The following is a 17,389-nucleotide window of genomic DNA, read 5'->3' on the forward strand; positions in this document are numbered from 1 at the left end:
ATGGTAGAAACCCTGGGTCGTCAAATACTTAAACTGGAGCACAGTTTGTCTGGAGGTCAGCACCACGGACAGAGGCATCTGGAAGGTGCCATAAAGGAGGCACCAAAGGACTCCCACCCCCATCCCAGGGACTGTGACCCTGTCCTCAAATCACCAATCAAAGCTATTTTCTTTTATTCCACAAAACATGCAACACAAAGGAGATTCTGGCTACCCTTGAGAAGAATTACTAACATTAATCTCTTGCGGTAAGACCTTTCAACTAGGAACATTTGCTATTGAAATGATAAATCTGCTATAATAAGAAAATTCTAGTGTTTCTGGCCCAGTTATGAAATTTCAAATTTCTAATCTTTTTTGCAAAAGCATTTTTTATTAGTGCTTTAGCTAATGGTCATAAAATACTTCTTTTAGTAAACCATGAGGATGTAACTGGAAAAAAGTTTTTAAATATAATAAAACAATATAAAAAAAATATTACATCTAAATGGACAAAATCTTCCATCACAAAGTTAGGGTTCTGGTCAGGCTGGATGTCGAGGACTAGGTTCACATATTAGCATACCAGACACCTCTAGGGGTAAGGTGATGGTAACTAGTAATTTTTGAACTCAGCTTATGTACCACAAACTGTGATAGGGATTTCTCATTAATCTCACTTAATCCTCATCAACATCCCCCCCTCCCACAGGTTGATACTACATCCCCACTTGGGACATGCAGATACTGAATATCAGAGAGGGTGAGCAACTTGTCTGAGGTCACACAGCTGCTACGGAACAAAGCCAGCATTTGGTCCATCTACATTCTGCCATGTTACCAGACCTGGGTAATGCACACCACACCATTTTAATCTATGGAAAATTGAATATATCCCTTATTCACTATTTCCTAAAGGCATTACAATTCAGAATAATACACAGATATTCAGAACTAAAATGTAGTCCATGAAAACCTATTTTACTTAAACCAATATTGAAACTATCTAATAATCAAATAACCAGTCCTGCAGAGTGTAATAACTGTAAGGCAAGAGCTTTATACATGGTTTAAAAACCAAAAGCAGCCTGAAATACAGCCTCATTAAAGCCAGAGTTAGTTTTCCTATCGGTCACTTGCTCTTATATTTATCACCATTATTTACACATGTTTTCACAACACAGATTAATTAGCATTCAAATATGAATATGACTTCTAAGAACTTAAAACTATTTAAAATCAAGGGATGTTCCGTGCAAGGAACAGGGACAAGACCAAATATATATATTTCTTATTATAAATCACTATAGTATACCTCCTAAGAATAGACTCCTGTCATGGGCACTATAGGGAAACAAAAGAGGAATATGATTTGGTACCTGACTTCAAGAAGCTTAGAATCAGGTGAGAAGTGAGAGAGGGAGTTCAGTAAGCAGATTTGGGAAAGGGAGGCAGGTATACACAGGTACACGCTGAGTGTTGTAGGAGAAGTGCAAATAGTGTGCTATGTGAACCTGCAGCAACGACTCGGCCCTGGGGCCGGGCGCCACAGCCAGGGGCCCATTGGCGACATGGTGATGCACAGGTTGGTAAAAGAATTTTTCAGAAATAAAGTATGGGAATAGAAAGGAGTCTATGAGGTCACACTGTCATAGACAATAGCGGGCCACCCAGACAAGAGGTGTCTTTTATGAGCACTGAGGGCCAGCTGTTGGGGTCTTTTCTAAGGCAGGGTCACAAGGTGCCTGATCTGCTTGTGCCCAAGTCTCTGATTGGTTGTAGGTGAAGTAAACAGTTTAGAGTCCATGGAGGGTGGTGGGGTTTGACTCTGATAAGGTGGGCTGAAACAAGCCAGCCTGAGCATTGCCTAGGGCTATTAGTTTGTTGAAGGAAACACGCCCAGTAAAGAATGTACTTTATTTAGCTCAGGAATGGGGGTCATAGGACTTTGAAGGATGTCAATTGGCCAGACACCTGGCTGCATGGAAGATTCACCCAGGAATGCTTTTCAACATCTTGGTGCACACACTCGATCTCAGTCATATTCAGAAGCCCTGGGGATGGAGGTCAAGGTATCAGGATTTTAAAGTCCCCAGGCGATTCCAGTGTGCAGATACAGTTGAGAACCACTGGCCTAAAGACAAGCCTCACAAATTCTAATTAACTGGCTCTGCAGCAGGGTGACAGCCACGTCTTTGGAACCTTTATTTCCAACTGATTTCATGCTCCTCATGCTCCATAGTGGATGTTGATGACGACCTGCTTCAGGGTTGGTAGGACCTTGTATAATTAGTATACACTCAATAAACACTCATTTGTGAGTAGATGAATACCCACTTGTTTTAATGCCCCCCCTCTTTGAACAGCAAACATTTGTTGAGCACCTGCTATGTTTGGGGCACTGTAAGTGGTGGGGATATGGCAGCAAGTACAACTGCATCTCTGCACGGATGCTCTGTTTCCCACACCATGCCTTCCCCTCCATTGGAACCATCCAGGGAGTCTGTTAGCTGAGCAGGCTCTTGGCTCCCTCACCAGCCTATCATGGAGTCCCTGGGTGTGAGGTCCAAAGATCTTCTTTGTTCACAAAGCTGCCCAGATGACTCCAATTGCATGAGAGCCAGAAAGCCCTTACAAAGTTTCAGTGCAGGACAGAGCAGGGAGAGGAGAGCTGCCATGCACCCTCGGAGAGATTGACTTCCACAGGACCCAGGAAAGGGTGCTGGGAGGGAGTGGCCTCTGAGCTGGGTCTTCAAGGATGATTATTGGCTCACACGGAGGAAATGGGAGGGAGAGCATTTCAGGCAAAAGGAAAACTCCCAGTCGAGTTGCAGAGACACGAACAGACACAGTACGTTGAGGAGCCGGAGGCCAACTGTGAGGGGCCGTTTGTGATCTGAAGTTAATTAACCTTTATTGATTTCCTGCAATGTTCTGAGCACTGTGCCCCAGGAGGGTAAGACTGCTCGAGAACAGAGTGTTCCTTGGTCTGGCTCCAAGGCTCTTGTTTGGTTGGCCAGAGTGATGCCCTATCACTGCCAAGCTCTGGGAGTCTCCCAAGAACCCAGCTTCATGGGGTTATAAAGCCACATTTGCGGGGTGGCAGTGTTTCTGCAGGAAAGGCACAGAACTCTGGCTTGTGTCACCGGGATCACTTCTTCCTGATGCAGCCCCAGCGGGTGCGGTAGGGACTCCCCATCCCCAAACTTCTGAAGGCGCCGAAGGAGGCAGAGTCTGGTGTAGGAGGGTGGGCGTGGGGCTTGGCTGGCAAGACGCTCATGGAAGTCACAGCTGGTGATCCGGGGAAGCTGGTTGTTTGGTTTTATAAAACTATTAATGCCGGGCTATAAACATTTTGAGGAAAATGGCTTTGGAAACCTAACCTGGAATTTGAACCACTATTTACACATTTTTGCCTAAGGGAAAGAGTAAACCATGGTCCAAAAACTAAAATGTTTTTGAGTAACAATAGCTATTTATTGATTACTGATCAGGCACCAACGCTCTATGTGCTACACTTTCATTACTCCTGGTCTACTTTTCTCCCAGCCCTCCGAGATGTGTGGCATTACTCTATCTGCTTTACTGATCATGGGATTTGTGAGTGACAGACTGGGGATTTGAATCCAGGTGCGTGTAGCTACTAAAAGCTGAGTGTGTAACAACAATGCCAGGCTACTTTTGGAATGTGGCTTTTGATTAAATTAGTGATTTCCTCTGCCTTCTTATTTTACATACACATCTCACAGTGTCTGTAGAGGCTTTGGTGAGTCATTAATGTAAAACAGGTTGAAAATAAATAAAATGCCCCAGAATAAGTAGGAAGAAAAATACTACTTTCTTTCCTTTATCCTTCTACATCACTCACTGCTGTACAAAAAAAATCCCTCCTCCCAAGAACTTTTGCTTCAAAGTGCTCGATAAAGGGTAAGACAATGTAACATTATTCAATTTGGCAGGAATTGCAGCTGAAGTTGAATATCAGATTCTTCTGTTCCAAGGTGTATTTTCAGATACAGTGCCTAGAAGATGATTCTGATTCTGTAAAACAAAATTTAGAAGGTTAAGATGAATTCAACTGAGTTATGAAAACAAATGCTGTGATTTACTAAGTATATTCCTTGATCATCTGGTTTTTTTTTTTTCCTGTCTGATATTTAGATAATTGTCTGGGGCTTGAATAAAGGTTTATACCTAGCTATCTGATGGTGATGCCTGAAGGGGAAAGTAAACTGTTGTCTCTGTCGATTCTGTTTGAAGGCATCATGTCCACAGGTGAAATGCAGAGGTTGCTTTGGCTAAGAACTTGTAGCTGAAATACACCAAAGGGGAACACTGTAGAAACAAAACTCCTTCACAGTGATCTGGAATTTCAGTAGTCTTCAGTTATTAAATATTTGCTCTTTTTTATTCAAAAGTTTAATTATTTGCACATTGACAATTTTCTGCTTGGCTTGGCATTTAATCCAACTGCTCTATGTTTATTCATTGCGGAGTCTAAATATGGTCTCACTTTCTAAACTATTACTGATCTTTATAGTCATTTAATATGATTTAATTATATCATATTATTTAAATAATGCTCTCCTGAGTGCCTTCTGTGTAGCAGGTATTTGTAATCTTTTCATGCATGTGGTAATTTCAGGTACCAAAGGGTTAACAAAGCATTGCACAGTTGTTAGACATTTCAAAATATTTATAGTGAAGATATGAATTTACATGACCTCTGAGTAAAAAGAAATTAATTGAGCTCATGGTGTGAAACTAAATAAATCAGTGAGAAGAAAAACCGGCAGGGTTTACTAGTGGAAGTAATTAGATCAAAAGGATTCTTCTGCATTGTCCTAAGTTGCCTCTGTTTGTTTCTGAATGGCTGCTAATGTTTAAATTTCTGAGCTGCCAGATTTTTACTGTTTTGCCAACAACATTTTCTCCACTCCAAGCATTACTGGAAAACTAATCAGATGCAATAATTGATTTAACAACAGAATGATTCAATAGTTGCAATCTTCCGTAAAATCTCCCTTCTTCATTCTTAAGGTAAATTATCAATTTAGGGGATCTTTGCAGAAAAGCATCTTTCTTTGCTCCCTTAAAAAGAAGTTCTCTGCACTCCAATTTGTTTTGGGCTAAAATGTTCCACCTACGGAGCCCTGTGCTAGGATATTAACACTTCATTGACAACCAAGTCTATGATGGTAGTCCCGTATGATAATTACATGGTTGTTTAAAATTGCTTATAATCAAAATGATGTGATCTTGATAGAAGAGGGCCTTGTCCAGGACTGACTGAGAAGAGTTTAGTTGTAGAGGCTGTGTGCTTGTCTGTTGTTGTGATGAAGTGTCCAGTGTTTCGCTTTCTGGAAGCTTCGCTCTGTCTGACCCACACACCTAAGTCCCAGTCGTCTGATGTGCAACATGCAAATCACCCCTTACAGTCATGTATAATATTCATAAATACATGTGTATAATTATATTGATATGTATATATGCTTAATGACCAGAGGAAGTACCAAATAGACATGAAAACTGCAGATTTCACGTCAAGTCTGGATGGCTCCTCCAGTGCTCAGAGACACTGAGTGTGGCACAGAGCTAGTAGTGAGGGAGTGGGATGGGGTGGGCAGGAGACACCACTCTGGGGAGTCCTGAGCTGAGTTGACTCCTTCTTCTGGAACGTGTCTTCTCTGTGGATTCCGGGATTGTCAGCTGTTCCTTTCGAAACAGCTGAGGACACTCTCGATCTCTACATGCCACCACTCTTGCCAACTGTCCGCACAGCTGTTTTTTCAACTCCCCACTTACACACTTAAGGAATTTTTCTTAGAAATGTAATGTGTGTATTGATCATAAAATTTGAATAGTATAGAGATGATCATATAGAAAATAACCACCTCCTCCCCTAAGGGGATCCTTGGTCTCCTCCCATTTTCTCTCTCAGGTGTTCCCTTGGTTACCTCCAGACTCATCCCAGGTGATGTGCTGATGCGTACATCTCTTGATTTTTCATTCTGTGCTATACTCTTTAACTTTATGCAATATATATTGATTCTGTGCTGTGAAAGATGAGGAATTTAGCATGCTTGTATGATTTATAAAAGGATTTTATTCTTATTAATGATCCAGTTATTAATTGCTTTTTATAATGCTAAATAATGTACGCATATCTTTTTCTTTATACATCAACCTCAGGCATTACACCTAGTCCTCAATACATCTGTAAAATGGGAATAACTATAATACCAACTTTATAAGGCTGTTATAAGAATTAAATGAGAGAATCCTTTCAAAGTGTTTAGCAAGGGCCCAGCACTTAGTGAATTCTCAATAAATTAGGCCAGTATTCCACGTGGGCAACCCCCAACCTCCAGCTCCTACCGCCTCTCAGTGAGCATCCACCCTGGTCAGCTGGAGTGTGACTTGTACGTTATCACTGTTTATGTACATTCTCAGCTGCAGCTTTTTGAATTGACATAAAAATAATTTCCCATCTTCACCTGATGACTAGGGTCATGAGCTCATTAATAGCCCAGTTTGTTATATTTGAAGGCATTCTCTTGAGCCCTTTGCTTCTCTGTTCAAATTTGGGCAGATTACTTTCTAGGTCTATGGCAGAGTGATCATTCTGGCTCTCTTATTGTAACATGAGTAGGGAAGGACTTGCTGGAAGTGATATTCAAGCAAGACTTGAATAAGGGAGAGGAGAATTCTAAGCAGAGGAAAGAAGTGCAAAGGTCCTATGGCAGAAGGAGCTTTGCCTACTTGGGACACAAGAAGGGGGCCAGTGCAGCTGGAGTGAGTGCAGTGAACAATCAGGGTGGAAGTGATGGAGGTTATTAGGATCTTGAAGATTCACTAAATGGATTAGATGTGGACTAAACTAGAAAGAGAGAAATCAAGAACAACTCCAATAATTGTGTTGTATTGGAATGGTTGGGTTGCTGTTCACTAAGATGGCAAAGAATTCAGGAAGAGCAGATTTGGGCCATGTGGGTTCGGTGGGGATGTGGCAGGAAGGGGCAGAGAGCAAGAGTTTAGTTTTAGACGTTTTCATTTAGAATGCCTACAAGATATCCAAGTGGAGATGTGAAGTAGGAAGTTGGGTATCCAAGTGGAGATGTCAGGTGGGAAGTTGGCTTTGGGACAGTCATCTAATCTGGGAGTTGTCCATGGTTGTTAGGCCAGGAGATGAGTGAAGTCGTGGAGGAAGAGAATGTGAACAGAGAAGAGAATCAACAAGGCTGAGGGTCAAGTTCTTGGTTATGCCCATGTTTAGAGGTGGAGGAGATGAAGAGGAGCCTATAAAGAAGATGAGAAAGAGGCCATTGAAATATGAGAAGAAGGATGGTGTTCGTGAAGCCAAGTGAAGAAAACATTTCAGAGGAAAGTGTAAAAGAATTGCAAAGAGGATTCAAAAAGAAGACAGCGTGATTAAAAACAGTAGGAAAAAGAATATGAGGGTTGAGAACTGACTTCTGGATTTAGTAAAACGGAGCTCATTGGTATACTTCATAAACTCTAAGTGATTTTATTTTAGCTTTTCTAGGGAGAGACAGAGGACCATCCCCAATCCTTGGGGCATATTTATTCCCAGAGATGATGAACAATTCAGCACCTGCCAGCATCTGCATTAGCACTCTGCAGGACTGTGCTTTAGCCATTGATGATTCCACTATGTTCCTGGTCCAGGGTGATACTAGCTTCTTTAAAAGCCTGGCTATGTTTTGTTGTTTGCTCTTTTTCTATTTGGTCACATTGGCATGTGTTTAGCAAAGTGAGAGTGTGAGAAATTATGGATCTACTGTACCATTTTGACTGAAATTTCTTTCTGCTAAGTCCTTAACTTCTTTACTAAATATTTCTTTTATCTTCTTCCTTACCTGCCTCACCTGCTTCACCTGCCTCACCACTGGTGATAGGAAAAATCCTATGAGTGGTCACTTTCTTAAATGGAGAGCCTTTTCTTTCCCATTCTGTGTACAACTGGATTGGTGAAGTTGGTGTTTTACCATACCACACAGCCACAAAAATTCACTTCTCCTTAATTTATATTCATCTCATTTGATACACTCCTCTCTGTCTCTTCTGGTTTTTGCCACTTACAGACCTCCTGGCCACTCCCTGTTATAAGCTGAACTGTGCCTCCCTCTCCAAATTCATAAGGTGAAGTCCTACACCCCACCCCCCGGTACATTAGAATGTGACTGTATTTGGAGATAAGGTCTTTAAAGAGGTGAATAACATTAAATTAGGTCATTGAGGTGGGCCCTAATCCAATATTATTGATCTCTGTATAAGAAAGTGAAACTGGGACACAGACTTACAGAGGGAAGACCATGTAAAGACACTGGGAGAAGACAGCCATCTGCCCTGCCAACACTTTGATCTTGCACTTCTAGCCTCCAGAATTGCGAGAAAGTTAATTTCCCTTTTGTAAGCCAGTGTATGGTGCTTCATTATGGCAGCCCTAGCAGACTAATAGACCCCTCTCATACATGGAAGATTTTGGCACTTATTTCACAGACCTCTCCACTCCCATCCTGCCTTCCTCCTGGCTGACTTCAGTGTCAGCGGAAATGGTCCTTTGAATACCCTGGTAATTTTTATTACCTTGAGGTCCTCCTTCACTCTGTTCAAGCCAAGCACTCCCAAATCCATCCTCTGATTTTCACTCAGGATAGTTTCACGTTGGAAATGACATGTCCCCCCTCACAGCGTTCTCACTCAGTCATTTTTAATATCCTGATTCTTCAACCACGTCATCATATTGGCTGTTATCCACTAGATTTTCTCCCTGATCTTTTGGAAGCTCTTCATGACTTCCTCCTCACCTACCTTGGACTCCGTGACCCAGTCCTTCAACCAAACTCTACCAGCAGCCCGAGCCCTCTTGTTCTACTATCTTCCTGTTACATCTTGGCAAGTCCTAAACCTGGATGAATCTGAAAGCCTGTCTTCTCCATGTCTGCAACTGGGACACACTGTAATTGGCTTAATGATGGTTGGACATATGGGGACTGTTTCCTGTTTTCTATTATTCAATAAGACTTTGGTGAATATCATTCCCTGTACATATATCTTTGTGTGTTTCTCTCTGTGCTACTTAACCCAAATAAGTACCTAGCAGTATAGTTACAGGATCCAAAGGTTTAAGACTTTCAAAATACAACATCAGATTGCCTTTCACTAAGCTTGTAGTGATTTTTCATCATTGAGGCATGAGAATGCATATTTCACTACAAATTTCCCAGAGTTGAGAAAAATGAATTTAAAAAAAATTTTTTTTTTTGCTGGTTTTGTCAAATGTTTTATTGAGCATAGACATCTGGAGTACTGTAAAACATGCATTACCTGTAGATTCAAAAAGGAGCAAGCCACATTATCCTCACTGTCAAATGTGTCAGGCTTGGCAAATACATGACGGAGATTAATGAAGTATCATGAGAGTAATATGGTTCCTGAAAAGCTTCGACAATTTGGAGTAGGGTCTTAATCACATGAAAAGCAAAGCTGTTGACAGTTAGTGAACTTGCATTTCATTGGAGGTACACAGTATTTTAATTTTAAAACAAATAAAAATAATTCTGTTTGTAGAAAAGTTCCATCCCCCCCAACTCTATTTGCCCCTTCAGTTTTCAGAAATTTTAATTTTAAAAAAAGCATATGCCTTTTGGAACTTGCATGTTTATCTGATCAATAATTAAAATTTATTTCTTCTTCGGTTGCTGAGGTGTATTAAATTTGAAGAAGATAATATCTCCATCTTCAACAATGTAATTTCTGCCTTGTTGTCTGTACTTTCCAGCAGCCTTGACCGCGTTTTCAGAAACTTCCTCTTTAAAATCTTCATATTTTGTTACATCAGCCATAATGAATCCTTTTTCAAAATCTGTGTGAATCGTTCCTGCAGCTTGAGGAGCCTTCGTCCCTTTCCTGATGGTCCATGCACGCACTTCATCTGGGTCTGCATTGAAAAAGTATTCTAGTTGGAGTGCTGCAAGCCCAGCCTTAATGATCTTTGGCAAAGCGCTTTGTGTCATGTTCGCTTCCAGATACTTCTGTCTCTCCTCAGCACTCAATTCTTGCAACTTGAGTTCCAAGGCCCCACTAAAAGGAATGACCAAGGCACCTGGGTCATACTTGTCCACCCACTCTTTAATTTTTATCAACCATTTGTTTTTCTTTCTAATGTAGTCTTTTTCAGAAAGATTAATGAAGGAGACCATTGGTTTTGAAGTCAGAAATAAGTGTTTATTCAACACTTCAATCTCTGTCCTTGTGATCACGATAGAAGCAAACAGGTTTCTTTTGATCTATAACCCAGGATTTGACTTTGCACGTTATGTCATATTCAGGTTTTAGTTTTTTATCTCCTCCTCTCACAGCCACTTTTTCTAGTTTATCTATAATGGGCCAAATCATTCCCTCATCTTTAAGCTGAAGTTCTTCGTGTATCATTTCTGTATCTCGAATAGGATCTACACTTCCTTCAACATGCCTCATATCATCATCTTCAAAAGCACGTGTTAGATGAAAGATTCCATCACAGGCACTAATATGTGACAAGAAGGCGTTTCCCAGGCCTTGCCATTGTGAGCTCCTTTCACGAGACCAGCAATATCCACTACATGTAGAAAGGCAGGAATTTTGCTTGCTGGCTTGTGGTACTGGCAAAGAAAGTCAGAACTTTCATCGGGCACAGGTACTCTGCTCTCATTCAGATCAATAGTGCAGAATGGGAAGCTTTCTGCTGAAGCTTGACTATTGGTTAATACATTGAAGAAGGTAGATTTACCAACATTTGGCAATCCAACAATACCAATTTTCAAGGAGGTTCCAAATCGTCCAATGATTGGAGGTGGTTTAATTCCATCACTTCCCTTTTTGGGAGGCATCGTGCTCGGGGCGGGCGATGACACAGGGTCCCAGCAGCAGCAGGAGATGGGTCCTGCCAGGGGCGGGAGGCGGGGAGGAAGGAGAGATTGCAGGCCAGGCCCCTCCACCAAGCAGCACGCACATCAGCAGCAGCCCAAAAGTTTTAAATTGCCTAATCAAATGACAAATGATGCTTTTCAAACATTTTCTTTCATTGCTAGGAAGAGAATAGATTTACATATTTATTGACAACTTGTTTTCTTGTTTTTTGTTTCATTCTATTTCAAGTGTTTGGGGGTTTTTTTTCCATTAATTTTGTAAAAAATATTTTTTTCTCATTAATTGTTTGATATATTGTTGACTCAAGACTTTCTTAACTCATAAATGTTCTATTATGAGTTTGATTATTGTTTCAATAATCTACTATTTACTCTTACTTCATCTTTAGGACTACCAATTACACATACACAAGGAATTTTTTCCATTTCATATTTGTCATGCTCTTTATCATTATATTTATCTCGATCCTTTCCCTCTATATTCTGTAAGAGCATCTCAATTTTTTCATATTTCTTCAATTTTTCTACAATTTTAATTTACTTTCAAAATAATTTTGGAGCAGATTTTTAATTCTGCCAGTACATTTCTAATTTTCTTATAATATCTCCGTATTTTATCTAGTTCCCTGTTCTTCTCTTCCTCTGTCTTGAACACCTTCTTGTTAATCTCTTGCTGTCTTACTACTTTCTTTTCTTTTTTTACAGCCTGCTTACACTTGGGAAACACAAAGCTCTATTGCTGACAATCTTATAACTCTTGTAGACTTTTTCTTAAGCAGGTAATTATTCTTCATCTTAAATATGACATTTCCTTCCTTTTGGGGTCGCAGGCTGTTTTCTCTTTATTTTATTTCATTTTTCCCATTTGTTCATCTTTAATGAATGAGTCTGCTTTTATCAAGATACAGGGCAAGTGAATTCTCTCTGATGCCCCTCACTGTCCACCTGGTTGTGGTTAGAATCTCTCTCACATAATAAGAGCCTGGATTATTTCATACAGATTATTTTCTAATTTCTTGAGTCTGATAGTCATTTATATACAGAATGACTGCTGCTCATGCCACAAATCTAATACATCTCCATTTTCTCTTGCTTTTACCTCATATATATATAGTGAGTTCCCATCTGGAGGTCAATCCTTGTCTGTTCTGGAGAATTGCATGGTTCCATAGTAGACTATTTTGTGAACAAGAAATACACCTTTGTCATTGCAAGCTGGAGATGCTGAAATTGTTTGTGGCCACCGCATAATTGAGGTCATCCTGACTAATACAGTATATGTCAGTTTATAATTACACATTCCTTTCAGTTCTTAATTTTTAAACCATTTTTTAATTGAAGTATAGTTAATTTACAGTGTTCTTTTAGTTATTAATTTACTGTCATCCTTTAAGTTGTTAGGTTGAGTAGTGGAGAAACTGTGTCCATTTTTTGTATCTCTGGAACCTGGCACGTAAAAGGTACTTAAAATTATATGTTGGATGAATGAATAAATGAAAGGATTATCTAAAGCTTAATGTTACTGTTAACAGTTCCTCACATAGCTTGCCTTAAGTGTTGTTAGAACAGATAAATAAAGGAGTTGATTTTTTGCTCTAATTTGTGGTGTTTATCAATGAAATATATAAATCTTCAATTGAGAAATAGGAACTAATGCTGGAAATAAGCTAGAAGCTGGCATTGAGCTGTCTCTTCTGGGAACCAGTTGTCATTTATGCATGCAGTCACCCTCCATCCAAACTCTGATGTATAAGGAGCTTCAGTAGAAATTAGTTCCATGGAAAATTCTTTGCTCAAGTTCTCTTCAGGGCAAGGATCCTGGATCTGTGTAGAAATAAGGGGAAGTGAGGCAGTTACTCCAAAATCTCCTAGAGTAGCACTTGGGTAACAGTGTTGCTCCACTGATCCTTACCAAGGAACATTCTGAAAGTTCATCTCGGGATAGGATTCTCCTAAATACAGCTGAGCTTCTCACCTCACTAACTGCTTAACAGTTGCTCTCACTGGATTTTTTTTTAAAAAAATCCTTTCACCTCGCTGGCTAATTCAACTCTTATTCCCTAGATTGACCAGAAGACTTTCTGTTCCAACCCATTCTCATTTGTAATGACCTAAGGTCTTCCAATGTGACCATCTCCTGGTTGACTTGCTCTGTTCTCTCAGGAGCCCTCTGCCAATTTCCAGGCACTTATAAACATCCATCCATCCAACAGACACATTGCAATCTTACTTGCTTTGTAATCTGAATAACCTATAAATCCATCCTTCAGAGTCTGCTGTGAATTTTTTACTGTGTGTTCAAACCTGGAGGCTATTTTTAAACCGAATTTACAAATTGAACTTTGCAAAATGAGGTGGACCAAATTCTAGCATTTACCACAAGTAAATGCCTGAAAGTCCATACCATTAAAGAGTTTTTAATTAAAAAGAACAACCCACAGGTGCCTCATTGTTCTAGTTTGCAGGATAATTCAGCAGCCTTTAGAGTTAACAGAAGAGTTTGCTCCATGGTTAATGTCCTCTGGACAAAATTAACCCTGGCAAAGAGCTGAGCTGGCCATTAGAGGCTAAGGTAATTTTGTTTGAAGTGCCACCAGCTCCTTACTTTCATTTTTGTTAAGTCTCCCAGAATAGCAAAGAAAAGAGTAATCATGGCCTCAATTCTTTTATTTCCTCCAAAACTATTTTATTATGAATTTCAAAGAATGCTGGCTGACAATACCACAGTAGTGGAAAAGGCAGATGCAGAAGTGTAACCAGGGACAGGATAATTTTCCTCTTCACTGCTAAGCTGGGCTTTTCATGAAGGAAGGGACAAAGAGTAACTTGCCTTCATGGGCCCTCTTCCTGATAGAGCACATCAAATGTAGTAGTCTTTCAATTAATGTTGGTTGAAAGAAATTCACATAAGATTTTGCAGCACTTTTGATTAATAAATTACGATCTCAGAAGGGGAACTCAACACCTTAGTAGCTTATGGTGGACTTCAAGGGTCAGTAAATTTTATTCCTCAGACTACAAGAGTTTTCTCTGTTGCTTCTATTGAACATATATTGTCCAATACAGCTGATTAATTATATATTAGAGTAAAACAGACAGGACTGAATAGGAGGCCAGAGATAGGAGAACCAAAGGGTCAATTAAAGAAAGCGTTTGCTAGAAGCAAAGCTCTGTCATTAATCATGATGATCTTTAGCTGTAATTAAAACTACTTTGTAGCTTTATTTGTGTCTCTGCCTTAGAGAAGATAGACATCCCCAAGCCTGTGCCTGCATCAGAATCACCTAGAGAGTGATGGGTGCAGGTGAAAGGTATATTGAATCAAAAGATTTCAGGGCTGAGACCCAGGAATCTGCATTTCACAAGTGGTTCATGTGTTTCTGATACACAGCTTCTTAGGAAACCACACTGCCTCTAGGAATTCCCACTATGAGTGGCGTGCCACGCCTTCCCCTTTAAGGAAGGAATGGGGAATCTTTTCTCAGGAACTTCACATTGATGCATGAATGGATAAAGAAAATGTTTTACACACACACACACACACACACACACACACACACACACACACAATGGAATATTATTCAGCCATAAAAGAAGAAAGACATATTGCCATTTAGGACAACATGGACAGATCTTGAAGGCATTATGCTAAGTGAAATAAGTTAGTTAAAGACAAACAACATATGATCTCACTTATACATGAAATCTTTTAAAAAAAAAAAAAGTCCTGGGAATGTAACGTACAGCATGGTGACTATAGTTAAAAATGCTGTATTGTGTATTTCAAAATTACTAACAGAATAGACCATAAAAGATCATATCATAAGAAAAAATTCTGAAAATACATGAGGTGATGAATGTTAGACTTTTAGTGATTGTTTTGAAATGTATATAAATACCCAGTTATTATGTTGTATACTTGAAACTAATATAATCTTGTATGTCAGTTATATCTGAATAGGAAAAAAAAAAAAGAAATTAACAAAGAATCCATTGTACTACGTTGGAAGAGAAAAGCAATTGATTGACTGATGTACAGGGAAAACCATAGATATGATAACAATTCTTCTGATGTAAAAGTTAAGGACAGGGAAAATAAAATTTTATTAAGTGTATATCTAAAAACATTTTAAACATTTAAATCTGGTTCAAAGAAGGGGGTAGTTCAAAAGGCCTCAAACGGGAGACAACAGAGAGGAGGCAGAGCCAGAGAACCAGGATGAATTAGAAGTGTGCTTAGCAATTTTCCCTCAGGTGCAGCGGGAAAAAGCAATCAGAGGATTGCCTTGACCTCTCAAGGAGGGGTGGCCAGGCCAGATCTCCATCTTCTTCCAGCTTCTCCTATGATCCAGGGGGATAAGCTGGGTTCTGTGACAGCATAGACTTGAGTTTGTGAGGTTTTCTGGGGAAAGTAACATCATCTTCCTGTTTCATTTTCCTCTCCTGAAAAATGAGAGGGATGGAGAAGGGCTGTGATTTTCAATTTGGCGTGAGAATCTATGCTTCTACGTCAGCATTTTAATATTATCACGAGAAAACCAATATGATGGCAGCCGTAATTCTAGTGACCGTTGGTTAGAAAATTGATGATTCTGAAAGAATGATACACTTGGAACTAAATAAAATTTCATTTTATTTCCCACAACAGTATCTGTATACATTTTCAGAGTCGTTGTATGTACATGTTTAGGAAAGATAGCAGTCTTTTTCCATAAGTCCTGGTATATATGAAATGTCACTTTTTAAAAACTACTTAAATCTGGCTCTGAATATCACAAAAATTATTTTGTCAGTATAGTAATTTATCTAATTTCCGTCATTACGGGGGTTCCCCCTTCAATCCTGGGACCCTCTATTTTTTACCCCACACTGATTACTCCTGAAACATTGTCCAAAACCACTTAATCTTTTTTACTGTTGCCTCCTTTGCTGGTTGTCTGGGCGTGGTCATCTTTGCCGAGTCTAAAAGTCCTGGTTGTCGGATGAATGATGTACCATCCCAGACATGCCAGATGTCCTAGGAAACTAGAAAATTCCCTGCCCCATTGATTCTATTGCTCCTTCCAGTCTCCTGGACAATCTCAAAATTCTTTCATCACTTTTTCAATATGGAAAAACCTCCCTTTCTTTGATTTAAAGCTTCCATCTCTCTCCCCTACTCTTAATTCCTCCAAATATCTTTAGGATTTCAGAAAATAAAATGCAGGGAGAAATTCAGACTTATTCTGAGCCAGTGTTGCACAAATGAACCTGAATACTCTTTTGGAAAGGAGAAGGGAACACAACTATTTTCAATATATTATAGTTTATTTCTTTTCCTTTCTTTTTTTTTAATTGAAGTATTGTCAGTTTCCAATGTTGTGTTAATTGCCGGTGTACAGCACAGTGATTCAGTTACACATATATATATTCCTTTACATCTTCTTTTTTCATTATAGGCTATTATAAGGTATTGAATGTAGTTCCCTGTGCTATACAGTAGGAACTTGTGATTTATCTATTTTATATATAGTAGTTAATATATTATAGTTGAAAATGTAATGAGTGTGTGTGAATGTGTTTGTGTGTATATGTGTGTGTTATGTATGAGGTTTGTTACATGTATGGATTCACAGTTCCTTTGTTATGACAGCAGCACGAAGCCCATGGATTAGCACGAAGCCATCTGGATTAGAGAATATGTAAGATTCATTCCAGCTCTATTGTTTAGTGCTTCCTGGATCTCTTTGCCCTTTGGTATTGACCTTGATTAATAGCTGTGGCTACTTACAGCTTCCAGCAGTAGGCACTAAACTCTCTATGTGTCATGACATGAGCAACTTTGGATGGAATTGTCATTATTGGTTGGTGGCTTGGTTTTCTAACTTGAGGTGTGATAAAAAAAATATATTCAGAATCATATTTGGAGAAATAATGGCATAACTTTCCACTAACCCCCTGCCTTAGGCCATCCTTTCTCTGGTGCCCAAGGGGTAAACACTGTCTGCAACAGTCAGACTGTAGCCGTAGTGATAGGTGGAGTTCCTCCACATATAAGCAGCTTTGTGTCGATATTTCACGTTAAAATCTCAACTTTATTACTTTTGGCCGTGGCAGGTTGCAAAGCTTTCATTCCAAAAAACAAGTACGATGTGTACTTCGGACAAGGTTGTATGGTTTCAGAAGAATTTCTAAATATACAACTTTACAACATTGTAGAGATGGGTTTATTAGCCTTATAAAAGCATCCCTGTGTTTAGACTAAAATGTCTAAAATGACTTTACTGTGATTTTGGGGGGCAGCCAGTATAAGAACAATTACTCAGGGTCACAGCCATGTAAGACTTTGGCTTCTGAATTAGAATATCATGTAGAATTTCAAAGGCATATGTGCCCACTGCCATTTGCTCATTTGCCTAGTGGCATCTGCAGCCATGGTGCTGAATGTCGCTTGTCTAAGTGTAAGAGGGGTGACGGTGAGCAGGAGGACCCACGTA

At 39.6% G+C, this 17,389-nt stretch overlaps 2 protein-coding genes across 2 annotated transcripts in view; one reads left to right on the forward strand and one right to left on the reverse strand.

Annotated features, from left to right (window-relative positions):
• Positions 1 to 17,389, forward strand: part of LOC102519101 (RAC-gamma serine/threonine-protein kinase-like) — a 169,793-nt gene that overhangs the window by 30,290 nt on the left and 122,114 nt on the right. The window lies entirely within an intron of this gene.
• On the reverse strand, positions 9,258 to 10,956 carry LOC102512880 (obg-like ATPase 1). Its single transcript, XM_032474162.1, is given in 3 exon segments — positions 9,258 to 10,251; positions 10,253 to 10,565; positions 10,568 to 10,956. Coding segments are annotated over 3 exon segments (1,185 nt in total). The 5' UTR covers positions 10,875 to 10,956; the 3' UTR covers positions 9,258 to 9,686.

The sequence above is a fragment of the Camelus ferus genome, chromosome 35 (genome assembly GCF_009834535.1).
Source record: "Camelus ferus isolate YT-003-E chromosome 35, BCGSAC_Cfer_1.0, whole genome shotgun sequence".
NCBI lineage: Eukaryota > Metazoa > Chordata > Mammalia > Artiodactyla > Camelidae > Camelus > Camelus ferus.